The 18,741-nt window shown below is 48.3% G+C and overlaps 1 protein-coding gene across 1 annotated transcript in view; it reads left to right on the forward strand.

Annotated features, from left to right (window-relative positions):
• The window catches only part of LOC142578674 (protocadherin Fat 3-like), a 346,841-nt gene that overhangs the window by 262,265 nt on the left and 65,835 nt on the right, over positions 1-18,741 (forward strand). Inside the window, exons 14-18 of the mRNA XM_075688141.1 lie at positions 2,253-2,423; positions 8,380-8,591; positions 15,269-15,398; positions 18,014-18,099; positions 18,596-18,680. Coding sequence (XP_075544256.1) covers positions 2,253-2,423; positions 8,380-8,591; positions 15,269-15,398; positions 18,014-18,099; positions 18,596-18,680 — 684 coding nt within the window. The remainder of the gene's footprint in view (positions 1-2,252; positions 2,424-8,379; positions 8,592-15,268; positions 15,399-18,013; positions 18,100-18,595; positions 18,681-18,741) is intronic.

Raw genomic sequence — 18,741 nt, forward strand, 5'->3', positions numbered from 1 at the left:
TTCCTCAGCACCGGGTCCATCTGCAAGGTCAGGGGCCGCAGAGGCTGGACAGCGATGATCGCGCCAGAAACGCCTCTTATAAGAACCCTTTTCGTTTTGAACAATGAAAGCTGCGTCAACTCAGACAATACACTTTGCTTTATCGAAAACAAAGGATATATTTATTCTCTATTTCATATAAAAGTTACTGTCATGCTTGAAAGTATCGCACGCTTCCCTGATGTTTACCTTTAAAGACACTTTCGAATTCAAAGTTTTCAGTGTGATTACAAAGTTCTGGACAGTTATGGGAACCATCGCAGTCCTCAGATGCAAACAAGAAACAGCAGTAAAATTTTTTAGTGTACTTGATTCCACCAGCACTTCATCCTCCCCAAAGAGAGGTACAGAAACTGTCGCTTATTATTACGGATAAGAATCTCGAACTTAGCGGCGCAGCTCAAACGTTATGGGCACTCTCCGCTGGCGATGATCAGCGCTCTACCTCGTTCACACTTGCATTTATCTGAGGGCTTACGCAATTATATGTATGCACATGTCGTTACAGCTAACGCTTGCAATAACGAAATCTCAACGCACCACCGCTCTGCAAACCACCACTAATGAGTACAGAAGTCGCGTGCTTTCGATTCAGTTAGCCTGCGGGCCGTCGGCCGCAAGAGAACCAAACGCAGTTCCCGGGTGCTCGTTAGCTAGGCACTTCCTCGTTAGGGACGCCCCATTTAAACAGACCTCATACAAGGACCCTGTATTAGGAGCATCGTCATTTGTACCCTTTGCCGCTCGTCTCCTGGACGTCGTAAACCGAACAAGACGACGCGAAAACCCGTATATGTGGGTCAGGCACTACTCTCGCCTCACGACAAAGTTCCGCATGCGGCGGCGACGACTTCCGGTCTGACCACTGGCTCAGCAGCGGTGCAGCGATGTCGTGCGCGGCGCTGCGGCTGTTCTCGCCTCGTTAAAGGACAGCGAAGTCTGCACGGCTAGAGAGTCCTATAATTCATCCACTCCTACCCGCGTTCAAGGAACAGCCGCCCATTGTTCGACAAAGACGGGGGTTACGCGGGGCTGGAAATGCGATGTTGCGCACGCCGTGATAGCGGTGGGTGGAGAAAAAGAAACCGTAGCGCCGCTCTCACCAAGAAGGTGAAACCGACGGCCCGAAGTGACTCCCTTTATAGCGTGCATTACCTACGACGCTCGTGGGACGTGTGCAGCAGGAGTACAGCAAGAGCGGTCGGCTTGGCTCTGGCACCGAGAGGCACTCGCCCCCCTTCACTCTCCTTCTTCGCGTGACATAATCGAGCCTTCACCGTGAAACTGCGGCCAAGCGACGTAAAGAGAGCGCCACCGTGACTGGAGAGGCGGCCGCTCGGGCTCGCGCGACAGGCTTTCGCCGCACGTAAATGCTTCCGCTCATTACGCCAAATACTCAGCGCGGCGAGCGCTGTCAGCGAAATTGTTCCCAGACCTTTCGAGTCGAGGAAATTGGCACTTAAAGCGCACTCTTTCGCTCTTTCTAGCTTCGCGCATACTACACGCCTCAATATCACCGCATGGCAGCGCAGCTCGGTCGCACTGGAGGTGGTGGCGATGCAGGGCGCGCTCGAATAAGTATACCCATCAATGCCAACGTTGCATCCCGGAGGGTGTGATAGAGTGCTTCAGTAAAAAGATGCTTTCTGTGTAGTAATCGTACGGCACAGATGGGAGCTTTCAACGGTGTGACCTTCGGTCCAAAAATAGATGGACAGAGATGGCCGTCGCATTGAAAGAACATTCGCTGAGTATGTGTCTAAATAAGTCTGCTGCCCGTGGGTGGTAACCTTATTTCAAAAGCCATCTATGCAAACGTTCTCCCATTTTGCACTACTATACTAGGCCGCGTTATGATGGAAGATACCTGTGTGGAGTATTCACATTTTCACCATAGTTGTTTTTTTACCTTAAATCGTTTCTGGTAAACGAAGCATGGAGCGGACGACAACAGGCATCAATTTAATTGACCCAGCAAAACCAACAGGAAGAGAAGAAAAAAATATCGCGCTTCCAGTTTAAGATCTGTATTCACTACGCAGCGATGCGACAGCACCTAGAAGCATGGGTCGCTGTAAGGTTATGACAGGATTGCATCTGGACTCCTAGTCCCCTCTTCTTCCTCTAGCGCGAACACTGATGACCACACGTACGGGCCGACGGCTGTTGACTGCTGGTATGTATAACTCAAGCTCGACTGTTCTCACACGCAGGTTCTCGCACTGGAGCGCAAGCCTAACGTGAACCCGGATGCCAAGGCCAGTACCACTGTAGTGGAGGTCTCTTTGTTGGACGCCAACGACAACAACCCGAAGTTCCTGCCCGAAGGCGTGTACGTGTTCAGCGTCACCGAAACAGACCCGCCTGGAACCACCATCGGATCGGTGGGTGCACGCTCGGAGTAAACTTTACGTTCGTCCTATTCCCAAAACATTTCCAGGTCAGTGCAGATGCTCTTCACACGCATGCAAGCGCTAATTTGTACCAATCGAGCACGCTCGCAATTGACTCTTCCCAGGCTCACCGTTGTAAGTAAATTCAGTGTTCACTGCATACGCGCTCAGAGCCAGTGAACACTGCCTTCTGCATGTATAAGAGCTTTCCGGAACCTAAATGCAAATAATGTGTCCCAGCTCAATACAAGAAGTTAATGAAAGGGCGCGCGTAAAACAGAAAGGTATTAAATCTTCCCATCGCCGCAGTGTTTGCTGTTCAGCAAACAATGTTGCCCGCAAAGTCACCGGCTACTCCGCAGTAAGCATAATAGTTTTAAAAAAACTAAATTATGGGGTTTTACGTGCTAAAACAACGATCTGATTATGAGGTACTCCGTAGTGGGAGACTCCGGAACTTTTGACTACCTGGGGTTAATGTGCACCTAAATCTAAGTACACGGGTGTTTTCGCACTTCGCCCCCATCGAAATGTGGCTGCCGTGGCCGGGATTCGATCCCGCAACCTCGTGCTTAGAAGCCCCACACCATATCCACTAAGCAACCAAGATGTAATAGTTGACTAACAGTCTTAGATAATATGCGTTTTCTTTCTTTTTTTTTTCGAATTTGACTTTTCCTCTTCCCGAACACGCCAGGCAGAAGAAACACCACACACACACGCGTGAAAGGAGACGTCTCCGAATACAATAGGGAGATACGCATATATATATATATATATATATATATATATATATATATATATATATATATATATATATATATATATATATATATATATATATATATATATATAACAGCGAGCGAGTGTTCGGAGCTTTGTCGGTTACTCCACAGTTTCGCAATTTATTTCGACCAAGCAAAACAGGAGGGTACAAGTGACGTGCCGAGAAAGGCGAAAGGAAAACAAAGAGAGAGAGAGAGCAGGCATAGGACAAAACGGTGGACCGCCGCTTGTCTTTGTTTCAGAGGTGACGGAGAATCGCACACTTGCTGCTCTTTGACGCACGAGCGCAATAAGCGCGGCGCTAGCGGTGGGTCGGTGGAGGGAGGGGGGCATACAGAAATAACAGCGACGACGGCGGCGTCGTGCCGCCTCTGCATGAATCGCCGTCATTGTTCGGCGGGAGCCGCGCGCGTTCGTTTCTCTCTTCGCGTCTCGCTCGTTTCTTCGTCTTCTCGTTCTCATTTCATTCACGCGGAGGAACGAACAAACAGTCGATCGAAGAGGGGGAAAAGAAGCTGATTGTTTCTGAGCGGTGAACAAAAGGTCGCTAGCTTTTTTTTTTCTCCTATCTTTTTCGTTTCTTTCACTGCATTGCTGCCTGCCGCACAGCGCGCACGCTCTGTCTTTGGCGGCGACGCCTCAATACAGGCGGGGCGGGAGACCACTGCAGCGGACAGGGAGGGAGCTGCGCTAAGGGTGAGGAGAGTGAGGAAGGGAGAGGGGGGGGTGCAAGGCACATAGAAACAGAGCGGGACAATTGGGTCTTCTCTCCTATACGCACGACGAAGACGAGGTCCTCGCTCGCCACAGTGTCGCGCGTAAGGTCAAGGGGAAATGCGTCCGTACGGTGTGTGGGGTTAAGACAAAACAAACCGAGCTCACGTATTCGCTGTGTGTATAGATGCGACGTCGGAGGGGAGGGGGGGGGGACGGTTACCAGATGAACGAGCTGCCTAAATATAGACTGCGAAAGACGACGGAGCGGTGAGGAGAGAAATAAAAGTAAAGCAAGCAAGCAAGGGGAAGCAAGAACACGCGCAATGTGGCCGACCTACAATACAATAGGGGCGAGCCGTGTGTCCATTCTCTAAGCTACCTCACCGGCGCTCGCGAGGTGCTCTATTGTATTAGCAGCGATCTCAGGTGCCCCAGCCCGATCCGCTTCGTTTGTTTCCATCGCGAGAAAAAAAAAAGGAGCATGCGTAATCTCGCAGTGAACGGCCGGCGGTGGCCTGCTCGCGGGTCGTGGCTGTGGATGGCCCTACGCAAATAGGAAGATAACGCCACCAGCCCGATATTAAGGCCACCTCGCGCTCATATTCCGGGATGCGGGCAATCAAAATGGGCATATGCGTCGGGGCATCTCGCGCGAGACTTTGGTGGCGGGAGTATTGAACGGGCCGCCGATCCATCATCCCCGATCGCCAGGGCTGGTACCTCGGTCATTTTCTCCCTTACTCTCCGACGGTCGGTACGACATCCTTTTTTTGTTTTTTTTACTATTATTGTTATTATTCATATTGCCTTGTGGCATCGGTGGGCTTGAACGGGCCGATACAATGGGGTGATCGTCCTCTGGGGACGAATTTGTTGCACCTCATTTATGCTAGTTTGAAAAGGATGCGAGCGTCCTTTTCACGGAGAGCGCAACGAAGCGACACGTGCTCGTATATAAAGGAAGAAAAAGATGCCGCAGGCAATTACTGCGCCAAGTGTCACAAGCTGTTTGTTCCTTCAGGACGAGAACAGCAAAAAGCTGACGCCGACTATTATGCTCGTGTCGCATGGCGGAGATAAGAGAGACATCTCGACAGAATGGGCACACTGGGGAAAAAAAAAAGGGGGGGGGGGAGAGACAGCGAGAGAAATAAGGCTTTCGTTATTCTTACTGCAGCGTTATCCAGGTCACAACCTATTCGTTTTCTATTTTACATGTAATATGCGGTCACTTTTTTTCAGGCGTGGAAAGCAATCGATTTCGACAAAACACAAAATATAAGGGCAGGTAAATGTGTTGTTTTGTCTGAGAAGCTATTTACAAGTCACTGGAACATACCATAATGAACGAGAAGAAAGGGGGTTAACCAAGGGGTCCGATTTTTATTAATCATATCATGAGAAGCCAACAAACAAATACACCAAGGACAACATAGGGGAAATTACTCGTACTTACTGATTTATGCGTAATGTGAAGACGTGGGATCATTCCCCACCTGCGGCAAGTTGCTTTTTTATCCACTTTCATTGCCATTAATTTATCATTTCTTTAATTCAATTAATAAATACAAGTAATTTCCCCTATGTTGTCCTTGACGTATTTTTTTGTTGGCTTCTCATGATATGGCACATACTATACCAACATCAAATGCTGCTCTGGCCACAAAAGTATCACGTGCAGCGCGTTTGATTAAAAGCTAGACCATCAAGTAACAACTGCTTCGAGAATTTGTAAGAATTCAGTGTAACCAACTTGTTTGTGGTTATTTTAACCCTGACACTCATAATCACGTCTTTCTTTCTTTCTTGGGTTCAGGCATCAATGTGCCATGATTATTCTTTTCAATTGGTAGATTAAGCCCTAAAATATGAGAAAATCCTCCCGCTCCTCCTCCCAGAAAAAAAGAAGAAAAAGGCTAATGGGAATAAAATAGGCTGTTCCCACTGCGTTCTAACAGCTATTGCGCATTTCCGCATGAGCAGTAATAAACACAAATAAAAATTGCCTAACAATCAATGCTGTAATACTCCTCAGGCTGTGCTCATGAAATTTAGCTTGAATATATAAACGGTTTTCAAGGTCATTTGCTGAAACCAGCACTCCACCAGCTTTGCACAGCGACACGACCGCAGAACAAAATAAAATGCCTAAACGGGGCGAATACAAAGACAATAAACCAAATGTGCAGCGCAGTAATATAAGAAGCTGTTCCAAGCGTGTGCCCGCTTGTTCAGTAGGCGCTGCCTCCCGTCAATTCTTCTTTGCTGGCACCACGCATGTCTGCCACCACTGCCCGGAACCCAAAACTTGAGAGCCCTTTCATGCTGATGAGGACCCATCTCGGGAAGCTTATGCCTCTGTCCCGCTCCACTCTGCACTTGAAAATGTACTTTCTCCTTGGCCGCCACCGGAGAACCGGTGTGTTCAATACATGTTTTGATTCAAGCTCGTTTCCATTTACTACCGAGAGAACAAGGCAGGCCGAAACCGCGCTTTTATGCCCGTAATGAGTCGCGGTCTAGCGAACAAATGAACGCGGTAGAGTCGTGACAAACAGGGGAGTTTGGATGAAAAGAAGGCACTTCGTCCGGCGCCTATTCCATATATGGATTAGCGCTTTGGTGTAGCTGTCCAAAGAACGCGCGTATAGGGAGCTTTATAAGCATTAATTGCATTTCTGTAAATTCGTCGCTTAATGTACTGCTTCGGCAAGTGCGTACGTTTCAGTATTGATTGGTGAATCAGCAGACGGCGGTCAAAATCGTTCAACCTACTGAGAGAAACCTGCAGAGCTTGCTTTACCGTCTGGCCCGTTCAAAGTTCGTCGTGTAGCCATTGCGCGAAGGCGTTGCTTTGTCGGTGGGTGCGTATTGTGGTTCACACTAACTTCGGCGAATATAGCACCAGAACTTGTATCGTGGCGTAATATAATGCACAAGTAAACGAAACCGCATACATTCAGAGGCGGCTGTGATGGCAAGCGTTGTCCGCTTGGTTTACCATGCTTTGGCATCTCTGGATCGATAGCACGAACTCGCGTTACTGTTACGATCTTTTTTTAAATCTCGTTTTTGTCACCTATTCCAGTTCTTTTGCGTGCCTCGACCCGGCGTTGACGTCGAGGCAGCCTACGCCTCCCCCCCCCCCCCCCCCCCCGTTGTGCCTGATCGCTAACATCCCTCTAGCTTCTTGCCTCAAATGCTATATTTTTTTCATGACAAAGTTTCTCAATTGCGATAAGGACACGAATTATTGTTATCAGCCTTCCATTATTGAGCTTTGGTTTCTTGGTAACAAGTAAACCACAGCGCCATTCAAAGACCTGAATTCGTTGGTGGCGCAGTTTAACAACACGTAGCCGAAGGTGTGCGCAGTATTACTAACGTTAAATGAACGGACAACCAATTTTTATGGTACCTGTTTTTTTTTAGTGCATCGGAAAGGTTACTGATCTGAATGTCCAATCATACAGTGGTAACGCGGAAAACGCCGTGGAACATTTTTTTTTTATCAGAACTTTCCGATCTGACTTAGGATGTAGTCGTGCTCAAGAAACATGTCGGAAAGAGTGATAGATGAGCGCGATAGCGATTATACGCCGTCATTGGTGGAACGCAGACGGCTAGTGCGACTTCAGGTGTAAGAATAATATGTGGCGTCCGAATCTACGCATGCAGCAACGGCTCCCTCCAAGTAGCACAAATTGAAGTCGAAGGCCACGCTTTTGCTGGCTGCATGCGCCAGGTTTTTGCTTTGTTTTTCTTTCAGCCAAGCCAAGCTAAGCAGCGCTATTATTGCAATGCTGGAACGCATTTACGGCACAATTCGTCGATGGCATTTTGTATTTCGCAGAGATAACAGAACTCGGGGTACTAACTCGCCAACTCGCTCGCGTACAACAGCCCTCATGTGCGCCGCGATGCAATGAACAGCTCTGCCGCTCCACTCTTTACCACGTAGGCAGCGTCGCTCATTAGCGTGCACTTTCTTGCTTTGTAATACGCATTGTATAAAGTGCAAAAGCCTAATAATAAACGAACTCCAATTTTAAGCAATAAGTATGTTGTACTTAACCGCCGACTTACGTACAGTAATCTCGTATACTACATCCGAAATGCGAAGAGTTCACCGCCAGGCCGCGCTATAATTACTGGTTTTGGGGACTTTCTTTGCCATTTTGAAATTATAATTCCTACTTAAGTCGCGAACAGTGTGCTGGGTTTTATCACTATAAATCACGGTCATTTCATTTCCGCCAACGTCTCACAACGCATTGTCCAGTTTGCAGTCCCTTTAATGCATCTGCATCGTTGTTTTCTCCCTGCATTTGCTAAGGCTTGTATTCGTCACCGCAGAGCATCTCCATATGTTAGCACCGTCTCTTTGCCATTGGCCTAAAGCCGTTGCCTGACAAGGCGGTGACCCTACGCCGGGCTTTTTCAGGTGGTTGCGGTGGATCCGGACATGGGCGACAACGGACGCGTGGTGTTTTTCAAGCAGAACGACACCTTGAGCTCAAGCGTACCTTTCGGCGTGCACCCGTTCAACGGCTCGGTGTACGTGCTGGACCAGTTCCAGGACATTGCCGTCAAGCCCGACCGATACACTTTCTTCGTCATCGCCTCCGACGTCGCCAAGAGTGTCCACGAGAGGAGGTGAGCTGTCGCACGTATTTACTGGCATAGTCCAGGAACGCAGTCCTTTAGCCATCCACTCAGGGACAGTTGCCTATAAAAAAATAATAAATAAAGCTACAGTGTGAATCTGAAGTGTAAGCTAATAAAGCGTGTCGTCTGTATAATGGCTTCAAATCCAAAAAGCGTTTCTGGACGTTACGTCTCAAATAAGAGATTTAAAGTTGCACCATTTATCGGAGGTTTCTTTAAGCCAGCCCTTTTCTTCTCTACCATCCCGCTCATATCGCAAGTTTGGCAGCAGTTCTCCAAATAGGAAAAATCAAGTAGAGGTATAATACGCTGGTCTTATATATGAAAAACCTCAGGCGCCGATACTATACTGACTTTATCGCCTCCCCTCCCCCCCCCCCAAAAAAAAAAATATGAAAAGGTGTCGGTGTTCACAGCGTTCAATGCAGGCTTTTCTGATATCGCGTCATAACCTTTTCGCAGCAGTTCATCCGATCCAAGTAGTAATGAGTCATATCGCGACCGCCCCCGCCACGTTACGGTCCGCTACCTGCGAGCGGGGGCAACAGCGAGCCTGGTGAGCCGGCCACCTTCGCAGCTCACTGGTCCAAAGATTGCGAAACCTCTCGATGAATTAAACTAAAGAAAGAAATCGAGGACTGATGCTGCAAGAGCTTCGTAGCAGCGTATTTACAAAAACGAACTCTCGCGGAGATGTAGCTTATCTTCCTTCGCCGTGTTTGCTCCGGGCGATCCGTCGCTACACCGCAGCGTGTTCGCCTTGGTCTCGCTGACAAATCAACCGGACAGGCGCACGCACGGCCGGCGTCAGCAGCGCTGCACCGGCCGGGCACCGCCGGATATTAGTGTGCACAGTGAGCGCGCCCACCTCGCACGAGGGGGAGGTGCACCGGGCCCCTCGCCCACCTCACCGCGGACTTGTGCAAACAGACTCAGCCTGACCGTGCACCGAAAAGGCAGCGAAAAGAAAGGGGACCCAGAAAAAAAAAAAAAAAAAGGAGATGCTGAGTTAAGGTGGTGGAGGGCGGGTCGTGGCTTGAGCCGCTTTTTTGCCAGATTCCCCGTTCGTGGCACCGCTGCGAGAGCCGGTGTTTGCCACTGGGTCATCGCGCGGCAGAGACGGAAGGGGAGACGCTTTTCTTGGGCCGCTGTCCGGACGAACTCGAGCTGGCGCAATCGCGCGAATGCCGCAGCTGCAGCCGTCACTCGCCGGTCACGAAGGCGAGCGGTCGTATCCTGCCCGCAGCGTATACGCTGCGGGGGCGGGAAGCCGGCTCGCAATCATACGATGGGAGCGGACGCCCAAGGCTGCCAGCCGCGAGGAGAAGGAGCCAAGGAGAAATACAAAATCGGCGACCAGAGAAAACAGGGGAGTGCGGCCGGAACAATAACGTCCGGATTGGTTTGATGGCTACGCGCGCGCGTGCGCGAGCCAGCGAGCGCCCGCTATTTACCCTTCGTCTGCCTCCTCTCCGCTCATCGCGCCTGTCGACGTCCCCAAGCTGCGGCTGCTTGCACGCTGCGACGCCGGCATTTGTTGCCGCCGAAGTGAAGCGAGTCGATCGGACGATCCGGCCCGCGGCCGCGCCTTCCTATTGCATTCCTCGCGTTCCGGAAACGTCGCAAACCGCGGCCCTGGCCCGATTGACGCTGTCACGAGCTTATTATGTGTAAATGTAAAGATACTCGCGCGCGCTAGGCACACTGAGATGTCACACAAACTGATCGCTGCGAATGCATTCCACCTTGTGTTTACGTGTTTGAATGCCATATAGGGGTTTGCGAATGGTGGTTTTCAAAATTGAATTGATTATACGAATCGAGTAGGGATCACACCGAATTGGCATTAGAATATCAAACGCTTTCGGAAAAGCTCCCGAATGCTAAGCAGGTTTCTTAAATTGCTTTTGTATACCGCCCTGTCTCCGTTAATATCGGGTTGATGGCATTTTATTTGAAACGGGCGTTCAATTTCTCTAGATAACAAATCAACAGCTAAAGGCTGTTAGATAGCCATTTATTTTATTTTTCTCTCAATTTTTTTTAGGCTGATAAGAGGCTGTACATAGCAACTAAACGATTTATGCGTCGGCCAATAATGCACGAAAATTGAAGCAAAAGTACAATTGTATCTCAAGGTACAGAAGTTGATATATTAACACTAGACAAAAACATGTCACGAAAGGGAAATCTGGGTAATTTGTACAGTAAGCTTTAAGGTATATTTTTGTGTGCGTATAAGCGCTTATAGGCGAAGTGTTGCTTTCGGGCCACTGGGAGAAACAGCTGTAAAGGTGTCTTTTATAGAACACCCATGAACGCTAGTGAAGTTGCGCATATTTGCTGACGTACTTTCATCGCTAATAGAGTGATTTAGCTTGGTGTTACGCTCCGCTCATCAGCTGAGCGGAGCGCAAGCGCGAATGCGCATGCGCCCTCCAAGCGGGCTAACGGAGCGACATACACGGCCGCTCACAAGCTGCCTGAGCGGAGCGTAGCGGGGGGTGGTACATGGGCGCGCCCTCTCTCGCGCGTGCATCGAGGTAGGGTGGCTAGAATGGCCAATTCTAGCCACCCTAATCGAGGCACTTCACTTGTCTCGCTCTTTCCAAGATGGTTGCCTCCAGTGACATCTCGACCATGCCGTGCACTTCAATCACGCCTTGATGTTCGTCTGCGCAGCGCAAGCCACAAGAACTATTTCGCATAGACTAAGATTTATGTTTGCTGCAAGAAGTTGCGACTGCTGACCCACTTGAATAACCCGTAGCGTGGGAGGAGATGGCGGTGCGTGCTGCACAGCGCGTTGGCTAGCGTTGGCGTCAGAAAGGATTGCACTGGATGCAGAAAGCAAGCTCACTGGCTATCACGTGGCGTTCCTCAAGACGGCGCTTTATTTTCCACTGGATAAAATGAACCTGTAACGCATTACAAGCGCACGTCTAGAAACTTCATCTACAAACAAGTTATACATATTCGTTTTACTTGATAAAAGGGATCAGTGGGCGTTTTTATTTTCTTTCATTACCCTGAATTCGGCTTGAGGGCGCTGGAACTACGAAAGGTCTGCTCCGTTGCGCTAAACGTATAACTAAAACGTGAAAATCACCCGCCGCTCCGCTGTGGCTCTCGGAGCGGGGCAACTCGGAGTGGAGCGGACCGTAAAGACGCTCAACTAAAGCACTCTAACGAGAACATATTCCAACGACGGCCTACGCAAAGTATCCACCGAAGCAAAATGAAATGAAGGCAATGAAATGATATTGCACGCAAAATCTATAGTTGTAGGTGTGTGCGCAATGACTCTCGGACAAGCGGTCAGTCCCACACACATACACTGTAAAAATGTTTACGCACTTAAGGGTGTTTTCTTGTCGTACTGGTAACACCCTTACCTTTAGGGCCTTACAAAAATTCATAGAGGCCGACAAAGGAGCTCTAACTAGACGAGCGATGACAAAATACATAGTTGAAAACTATGTAATCATTCTGACAGCCTAGGGGGCACAGAAATATCCCACAAGAGAATTTCACAGGATGAGATATGAAACTAAAAAGAAATAAAGAAAAATAGAAATAAAATAGAAGAAAAGGACACAAGCTTATCATTAGTATAAAAGTATTAAAGAGCCACAACTTAGCTTAATACCACCATTTTAAGGAAAGCCACAAGTCGCACTATGATATTCAAGCACCTACCTAAGCTTTTGTTGAAAGAAAAAAAAAATATCCCCTTTTATTCTACAGAATATTTTGAAGAGACCTACATTTGTCTGTTTATCATGGTTGTTCAAGTAAACGGAAGGAAAAGCTTTTCGCTTGGCGCATGAGCCACAAAAGTCCCAATGGTTTGTTTGCTGGCAGGATTATTTTTTTTTCATGCTCTTCCTTTCGTTTACTCGTACGATTAATGGTTACGCATTCTCCGCTCGCCGTAGTTAACAAAACCGAACTTTAGGGTTAAAGCAAATCTCGAGTAGTCGATAATGTCTGGTATATAGAAAAGTGCAGAAATTAACGAGTTCTTCAGGAGGCCACTCGAGTTTTTCCAAAAGCTTTTCAGGAGTGCGAAGGGGTTCATCTCAAGGTTACGTGGGAGACTTAATTCAAACGCTCCGAGAAATATAGGGCAAATGCGTGCCCTCCGCAGTAAATGAATTAAGGGAGTCGTGAGTCTGGAGATCTTATCATACACCCTCGGGCTTCCAGGTAGAAGGTGAGGAGAAGAAGAGGGTTGTGTTTTGCAGTCTGCATGTATCTATGCTTCGCTGCCATACAGTCGTGGTGAGATTTGGCCGAGGATCAACGCCCATTTTTCTTTGAAATCGTTTTCTCAATCTATTCTACGTTAGCGAAGATTATTTGAAAAATATTCAAAGAAAATTTCGAAATCTTGGATAAAGGCAATCGGCTGTAAGACCGAATCGAACAGCGGGACATTCGTTACCTGAACGTTCGAAATATTCGCGCACGTTTACTTTTCTTCCTTATTTGACTTTCCTCATGCTGCTTAGCCTAGGCCAGGAGGGAGGGGAAGATGTTCTCTTTTCGTATCACATGGAAGGGTGACGTCGATGACCTCGAAGCCGAGCAGTAGCCGTGGGGATTGATCGATACTGGCTTCGTTAGACAGCGCTGCTAGACAGCGCGGTGCAGTGCTGTTGCACCACTTTCGCATGGGCCATCATGGTCATCGCTCATCGCACGTGGCTCGCCGCACTGGAACGTGCAGGACACATGCACGACGGCGAATGTCAATGGCCTAGCGGCAGCGCTCCGCAGCCGCCGCCGGCGCTCAATCATGTCCGCCCTTTGCAACAGGCTGCTGACCGCCAGACCGTTGCGGCTTTGTTATTCGGGCGCTTGCTTACTGTGGAAACCGCACACTGAGCGCCCTGTGCGACGAGCTTTCGAACACAAACCCGTACCTTAGTACAGGGGCTCAGATTGGCTTAAAACGTTGAAAGTCGTGCAGTATTTTTTTTTTTTTCGAAATGAGAATACAATAAAAATTACGGGGTTTTACGTGCCAAAACCACTTTCTGATTATGAGGCACGCCGTAGTGGGGGACTACGGAAATTTGGACCCCCTGGGGTTCTTTAACGTGCACCTAAAGCTAAGTACACGGGTGTTTTCGCATTTCGCCCCCATTGAAATGCGGCCGCCGTGACCAGGATTCGATCCCGCGACCTCGTGCTGCAGCAACCCAACTTGAAATGAGAATATGTATGTATGTATGTATGTATGTATGTATGTATGTATGTATGTATGTATGTATGTATGTATGTATGTATGTATGTATGTATGTATGTATGTATGTATGTATGTATGTATGTATGTATGTATGTATGTATGTATGTATGTACCAAAACCACGATTTAATTATGAGGCACGCCGTAGAGGGGGGAATCCGGATTAATTCTGACCACCGGGGGATCTTTAACGAGCATCCAATGCACGGGACACGGGCGTTTTTTGCATTTAGCCGCCATCGAAATTCGGCCACCACAGCCAGGATTTGATCCCGTGACCTCGTGCTTAGCAGCACAGCACCATAACCGCTAAACCACCGCGGCAGGTCAAGGTGCAATTCTTTGCGCCCCCGCCGTCATATCGCTCATCAATGTTCACTGCAAGTGAACTTTTATCCCCGTGTCTCTGAGTCCAATATTTCTCGTATGTCGACCAACCTGAACTATCGGAATAATATACTCGCACTATAAATTGCGCCGAAAGAGAAGTACGTGTACAGTATACAGTGCCATCGAAATAAGCATGAAATGCAATGCCAATTCTTCGCGGCTCTGATTATTGGCAGATCGCAGAAGATTATTCAAAATTTGACATTCTCACGAAATTTGTCGTTTACGCTACTGTAACACCACATATACGCGTAACGTATTAGCAGCGAACAGGTGATGTAATCGTCACGTGCGACCAGTGAGCGGAGCTCTCGCATTGCTAAATTACATTGAAAACTGTACTTGCGATGCCCACGCAACATTTCTTTTTCTCAGCCATTCGCAAGACATTGGAGTGAAAGCGAACACATTAACTCGTCGTCGCTAATACTTTCGAAGTTGTTATACTATTTTCTTTTTTCTTCTTCTTCTTCTTATTTTTTTTTTAACGTGGAGGGGGCAGGAGCATCTATCTTACAGTGATCGGAAAGCCTGGAAATGCCTGCCAGGGATTCTCGCGGCTTTTGTCGAGGAGGGCGCACTGTTCGTGTTCCCGAAACACAGCGACCATCTAAATTTCGATCCCTTTCAACGGATTTAAGCCATCTCGAGTTTCAGATTGTAGACATGTGCTCATTCCCTCTGCCGCTTGCGGCTCATCATCTGTTTCGATACGTAAGCCCTTGCTCAGAAAAAGTAATCATGACTGCCTCCCGGAAGCGAGACACGTTCAGTGGATCGCGTTTAGATATAGAAAGCGGCAAAAAGTGAAAGAGAAGTGAAAATGAAGACAGACTATTGCAGCTTGACACGCGGCGCACGCCAAACAACGGCGGCCGGAATCCTTGATCTTCCGAATTCTCCAAAGCCTCGCGCGACTGTTCCTTAGAGAATGGGATGGGGGAGTGGCGCTCAAGGACACGATGATTCAGTCCTGCAAGAGGCGGCGAGTGTGAGAAATTGCGTCTTCCTTTGCTCGACAGGACCGCCGTGGCAGTGGTGCACGTGAACGTGACCGACGTGAACAACAACGTTCCCGAGTTTGCGGGCGCGCCGTACGAGGCGCACGTCGGCGAATCGCTTCCCGCGGGGGCCCTCGTCACTCAGGTGTCGGTGAGTATATACAACGTCCTGCAACCCCCTCTGGCGCGTGCCTTCACCGGCTACGGCATTCTTTCGCCGCCGTTGGGCAAAACATCAGCTGGCTGGTTCCGTGCTCTGACGTGTCCAGAGAGCACACGCCTAGCCAGAACTTCAAATGCTGCTCACCAGGCCAATCCGGAAATGGCCGTCATACACAGGAATTTGGTAATGCAACGTCCAAGAAGCGTCCTACCGCGAGCATTTTTTTCTTCTCGATGGTTTATCAGTATCGGAAACGGAAATTAGTGAAATGTTGCGAGGCCAGGGTGCGAGGAGGCGAGCTGCCCTCCCCATTACAGAGGCCCGTTTTTGCAGTCCGTGTTTCGCAGGCGGCACCCATGACGTCGTCTTTGCTGGAAGGGAGACTGATAGAGCACGTGTGCTTTCGTTTGAGTTATTGTTTTCGCGACGAGTGTAGTTGTCGGCTTGCTTCTTCCCTTCCTTAGTTATCCGTCAACGGTATGAATACTTTCGAACCTAACGAATAATAATAGCCGCAGTATTTTGTATACACGATCGTCAGCCCCTATCTATACGCACCGCGCTTCTGATGCCCAAACTTGGTGAGAGCGGCCTCTTAAGGCAGGCAGAAACCTTAATACAGTTGCACTGGCGAACAATCGACGACAGTTCGCTCACCACTAGCTGCTTATGTTAATGTTTGTTATTAACGAACGCCAGTTGCATAGCCGTGAGTTTACCTCAAAAGGGGGAAGGGTTCAGGCATGTCAACTACATCTCGCACATAAAGATACGTGGCTGCGTGATAATTTGCCGTGGATAGTATTCAAGCGAGACAAAGGCACACAGGAAGATGGAGGCGAAGTGATTGACAGTGGTCGACCGATTAATGCCTTTGGAGCCGATGTTTCGACATGTCTTCGCCCTCACGAAGATAAGTCGAGACGTTCGCTCCTGAGACATCGTTTGCTCGACCAATTTTGGTCGGAAGGTGGTATTTATTAGACCCCGAAGCCTTTTTCTACTAGCTGCTCTGCGCACTTGAGGCCTGTGTTGTTATTTATGCCTGACACGCACGTCAATTAACAGCCGATAGTCAACGGAGTGGTCGTAATTTGCCTCCATCCCTTTGTTGCGTGCATTATTGCAATGTCCATGCTGTTGTGAAGCAATATACCAAATAAATTCTGTTTCACTGTAGAGGAAACTACAGCTGGCATGGGAGAGCCAATCAAACGCGCAGTTGTGCGAACGCACGTCTCCTGACACCGCGTGTTCCTCTGCGTCAGGGCGTCGTCGGCTAAATTTTAGTCTCGAACGACAAGGTATTCTCGTAGCTTCTACTCTAGTGCCCCTTTATTATGAAACGAACCAAATTAGCGCATACCCAGCCTGAGCCTATCATGCTGATCGTTATCCGCCGCACTTGATAGACCGTTTCTACCGATAGATGTGGTGAAAGCTTCGCTGGAATGAGACTGGCGATACTTTTTGGGGCTGTAATATTAAGCACGAAAGTAATAAAAACGGTAATGTGTGCCCACTGGGGTGCTGTAGCTTAAGAGACCGCTAAGGGATGATGTATAGGGAAGAAATAACGAGCCGGGCAAGATACACCTGCGCGTCAGGAGTAATTTTGGTGTAACTTCGGGCTGAATGCACGGGAACGGAGCGACATCTTTGTAGCTCCGCTTTCACTTCTGAGCAGTATGGAAGCGGTATAGAAAGCGATTATTCAGGGTCGACGGTGTACTTGTCATTGCTAATCATTAGTGTGTTTGACCTTCACATTTTATGTCGAAAGCGTTTTATTATTTTTTTTAAATAACGCATACGAGTTTGAACAAATGCTCACGAAGGAATCCGGTAAAGATGCCTCCGCTGCATCGAATGAGTCATAAATGACTGATATTGTTAGTCTCGTTGTGGTTTATTCCAAATCCAAGTTAAAGAAGAGATAAACAGTGGCTCTTTTTTCTTTTGTCGTCAAGGTGCTGCTCTCCTTACGCTATAAGCGGCCTATTCGCGTACTACTGAATGGGTGAGGAGGGCTAAAAGGCGATCGTTCACAGTTCACCGACGTAGTACAATTTTTCTTAGCTTAATCAGGGGAGGAACGCCGACGCGCTTTTCGGCAGCGACGGCAACTAATGTTTCCCTGATCTCATAATACAGTCGTCCTCGTTCGATCTACGTCAGGCGTATGACACACAGGAGCAACATATCCCGGGGCCAATGTGTGTAATTTTATTCTCACTGCTCTGCGGGTTACACAACTGCGTGCGTGGCAGCATCGAAGCTATCCGTTACACATTTCTATGGAATTATGCGTCAGGGTTGGCATATGCCATTCTCTTTTTTACGTGAAATTAGGTCGCCCAACGACAGCCCACGTGGTGCGTAAACGCTGCACACCGCAATCTCGAATCCGGAATTCTTACTCAGGAATCTCGAACGCGAAAGCGTCAAGGCTCTGCCAATAGCACAGAAGGCATATCGCTGCGTTGAAGGCACGAACAGAGGTTGAAGGCACCTGGTAGCAAAGCAATATCGAGTAATGTTGCCACGATGACTATATGTAGGCTGCATCATAGCAACATTTTTTTTCTCTCTCTCTCTTGTAGGCTAAGGACTTAGATGCCAACACGGTGCTCACGTACTCCATCATTGCTGGCAATGATGACGAGACGTTCCACATGGATCCTCACATGTGAGTACCGGCCTCCTGAACAAGAACCATCCGACGATTTCTTATGCGGGATGTTGATCTGATACATTAGTGGTGTGTTAAGGAAGACTAATTTAGATAAAACTCCTCATCAAGACGGCGCACGCATTTGGCAGCCGTCATTAAGGATCTCTAAGCTTCGTCTACGAAGAAGCAAGGACTCCGTAGCGCTCACGTGCGTATCTTCGTTGCACTTCACTGGAACTTCCGTTCTTCTTATGAAGCTCGTGAAATGCTTTGTGAAGTGTCTTCGTCGATATGACTTCTTTATTCGAATTATATACATATATATATATATATATATATATATATATATATATTACACGTTACCACGTCACACATCACCATCAATATTGCACATCATCGCACATGCATGCTGACCTGCGTGCTGATGGGCATGCTAGTCTGGTCTTTGACTCGTACCGAACGTTAGTGTCTACACGGCTTAAATGTGTTTTGCCTTTTCTTTTTTCCCCAGGGGAATTGTCACTACAGGCACTGTCCTGGACTACGAGAAGAAACAGTCGTACGATCTTTTGATTCAAGTCTCCGACGGCTTCAACGTACGTAAAAATACCATTCGTGTCTTATTATGTATGGAGGTAAAAATATCGTCTCTACGAA

The sequence above is a fragment of the Dermacentor variabilis genome, chromosome 1 (assembly GCF_050947875.1).
Source record: "Dermacentor variabilis isolate Ectoservices chromosome 1, ASM5094787v1, whole genome shotgun sequence".
Lineage (NCBI taxonomy): Eukaryota > Metazoa > Arthropoda > Arachnida > Ixodida > Ixodidae > Dermacentor > Dermacentor variabilis.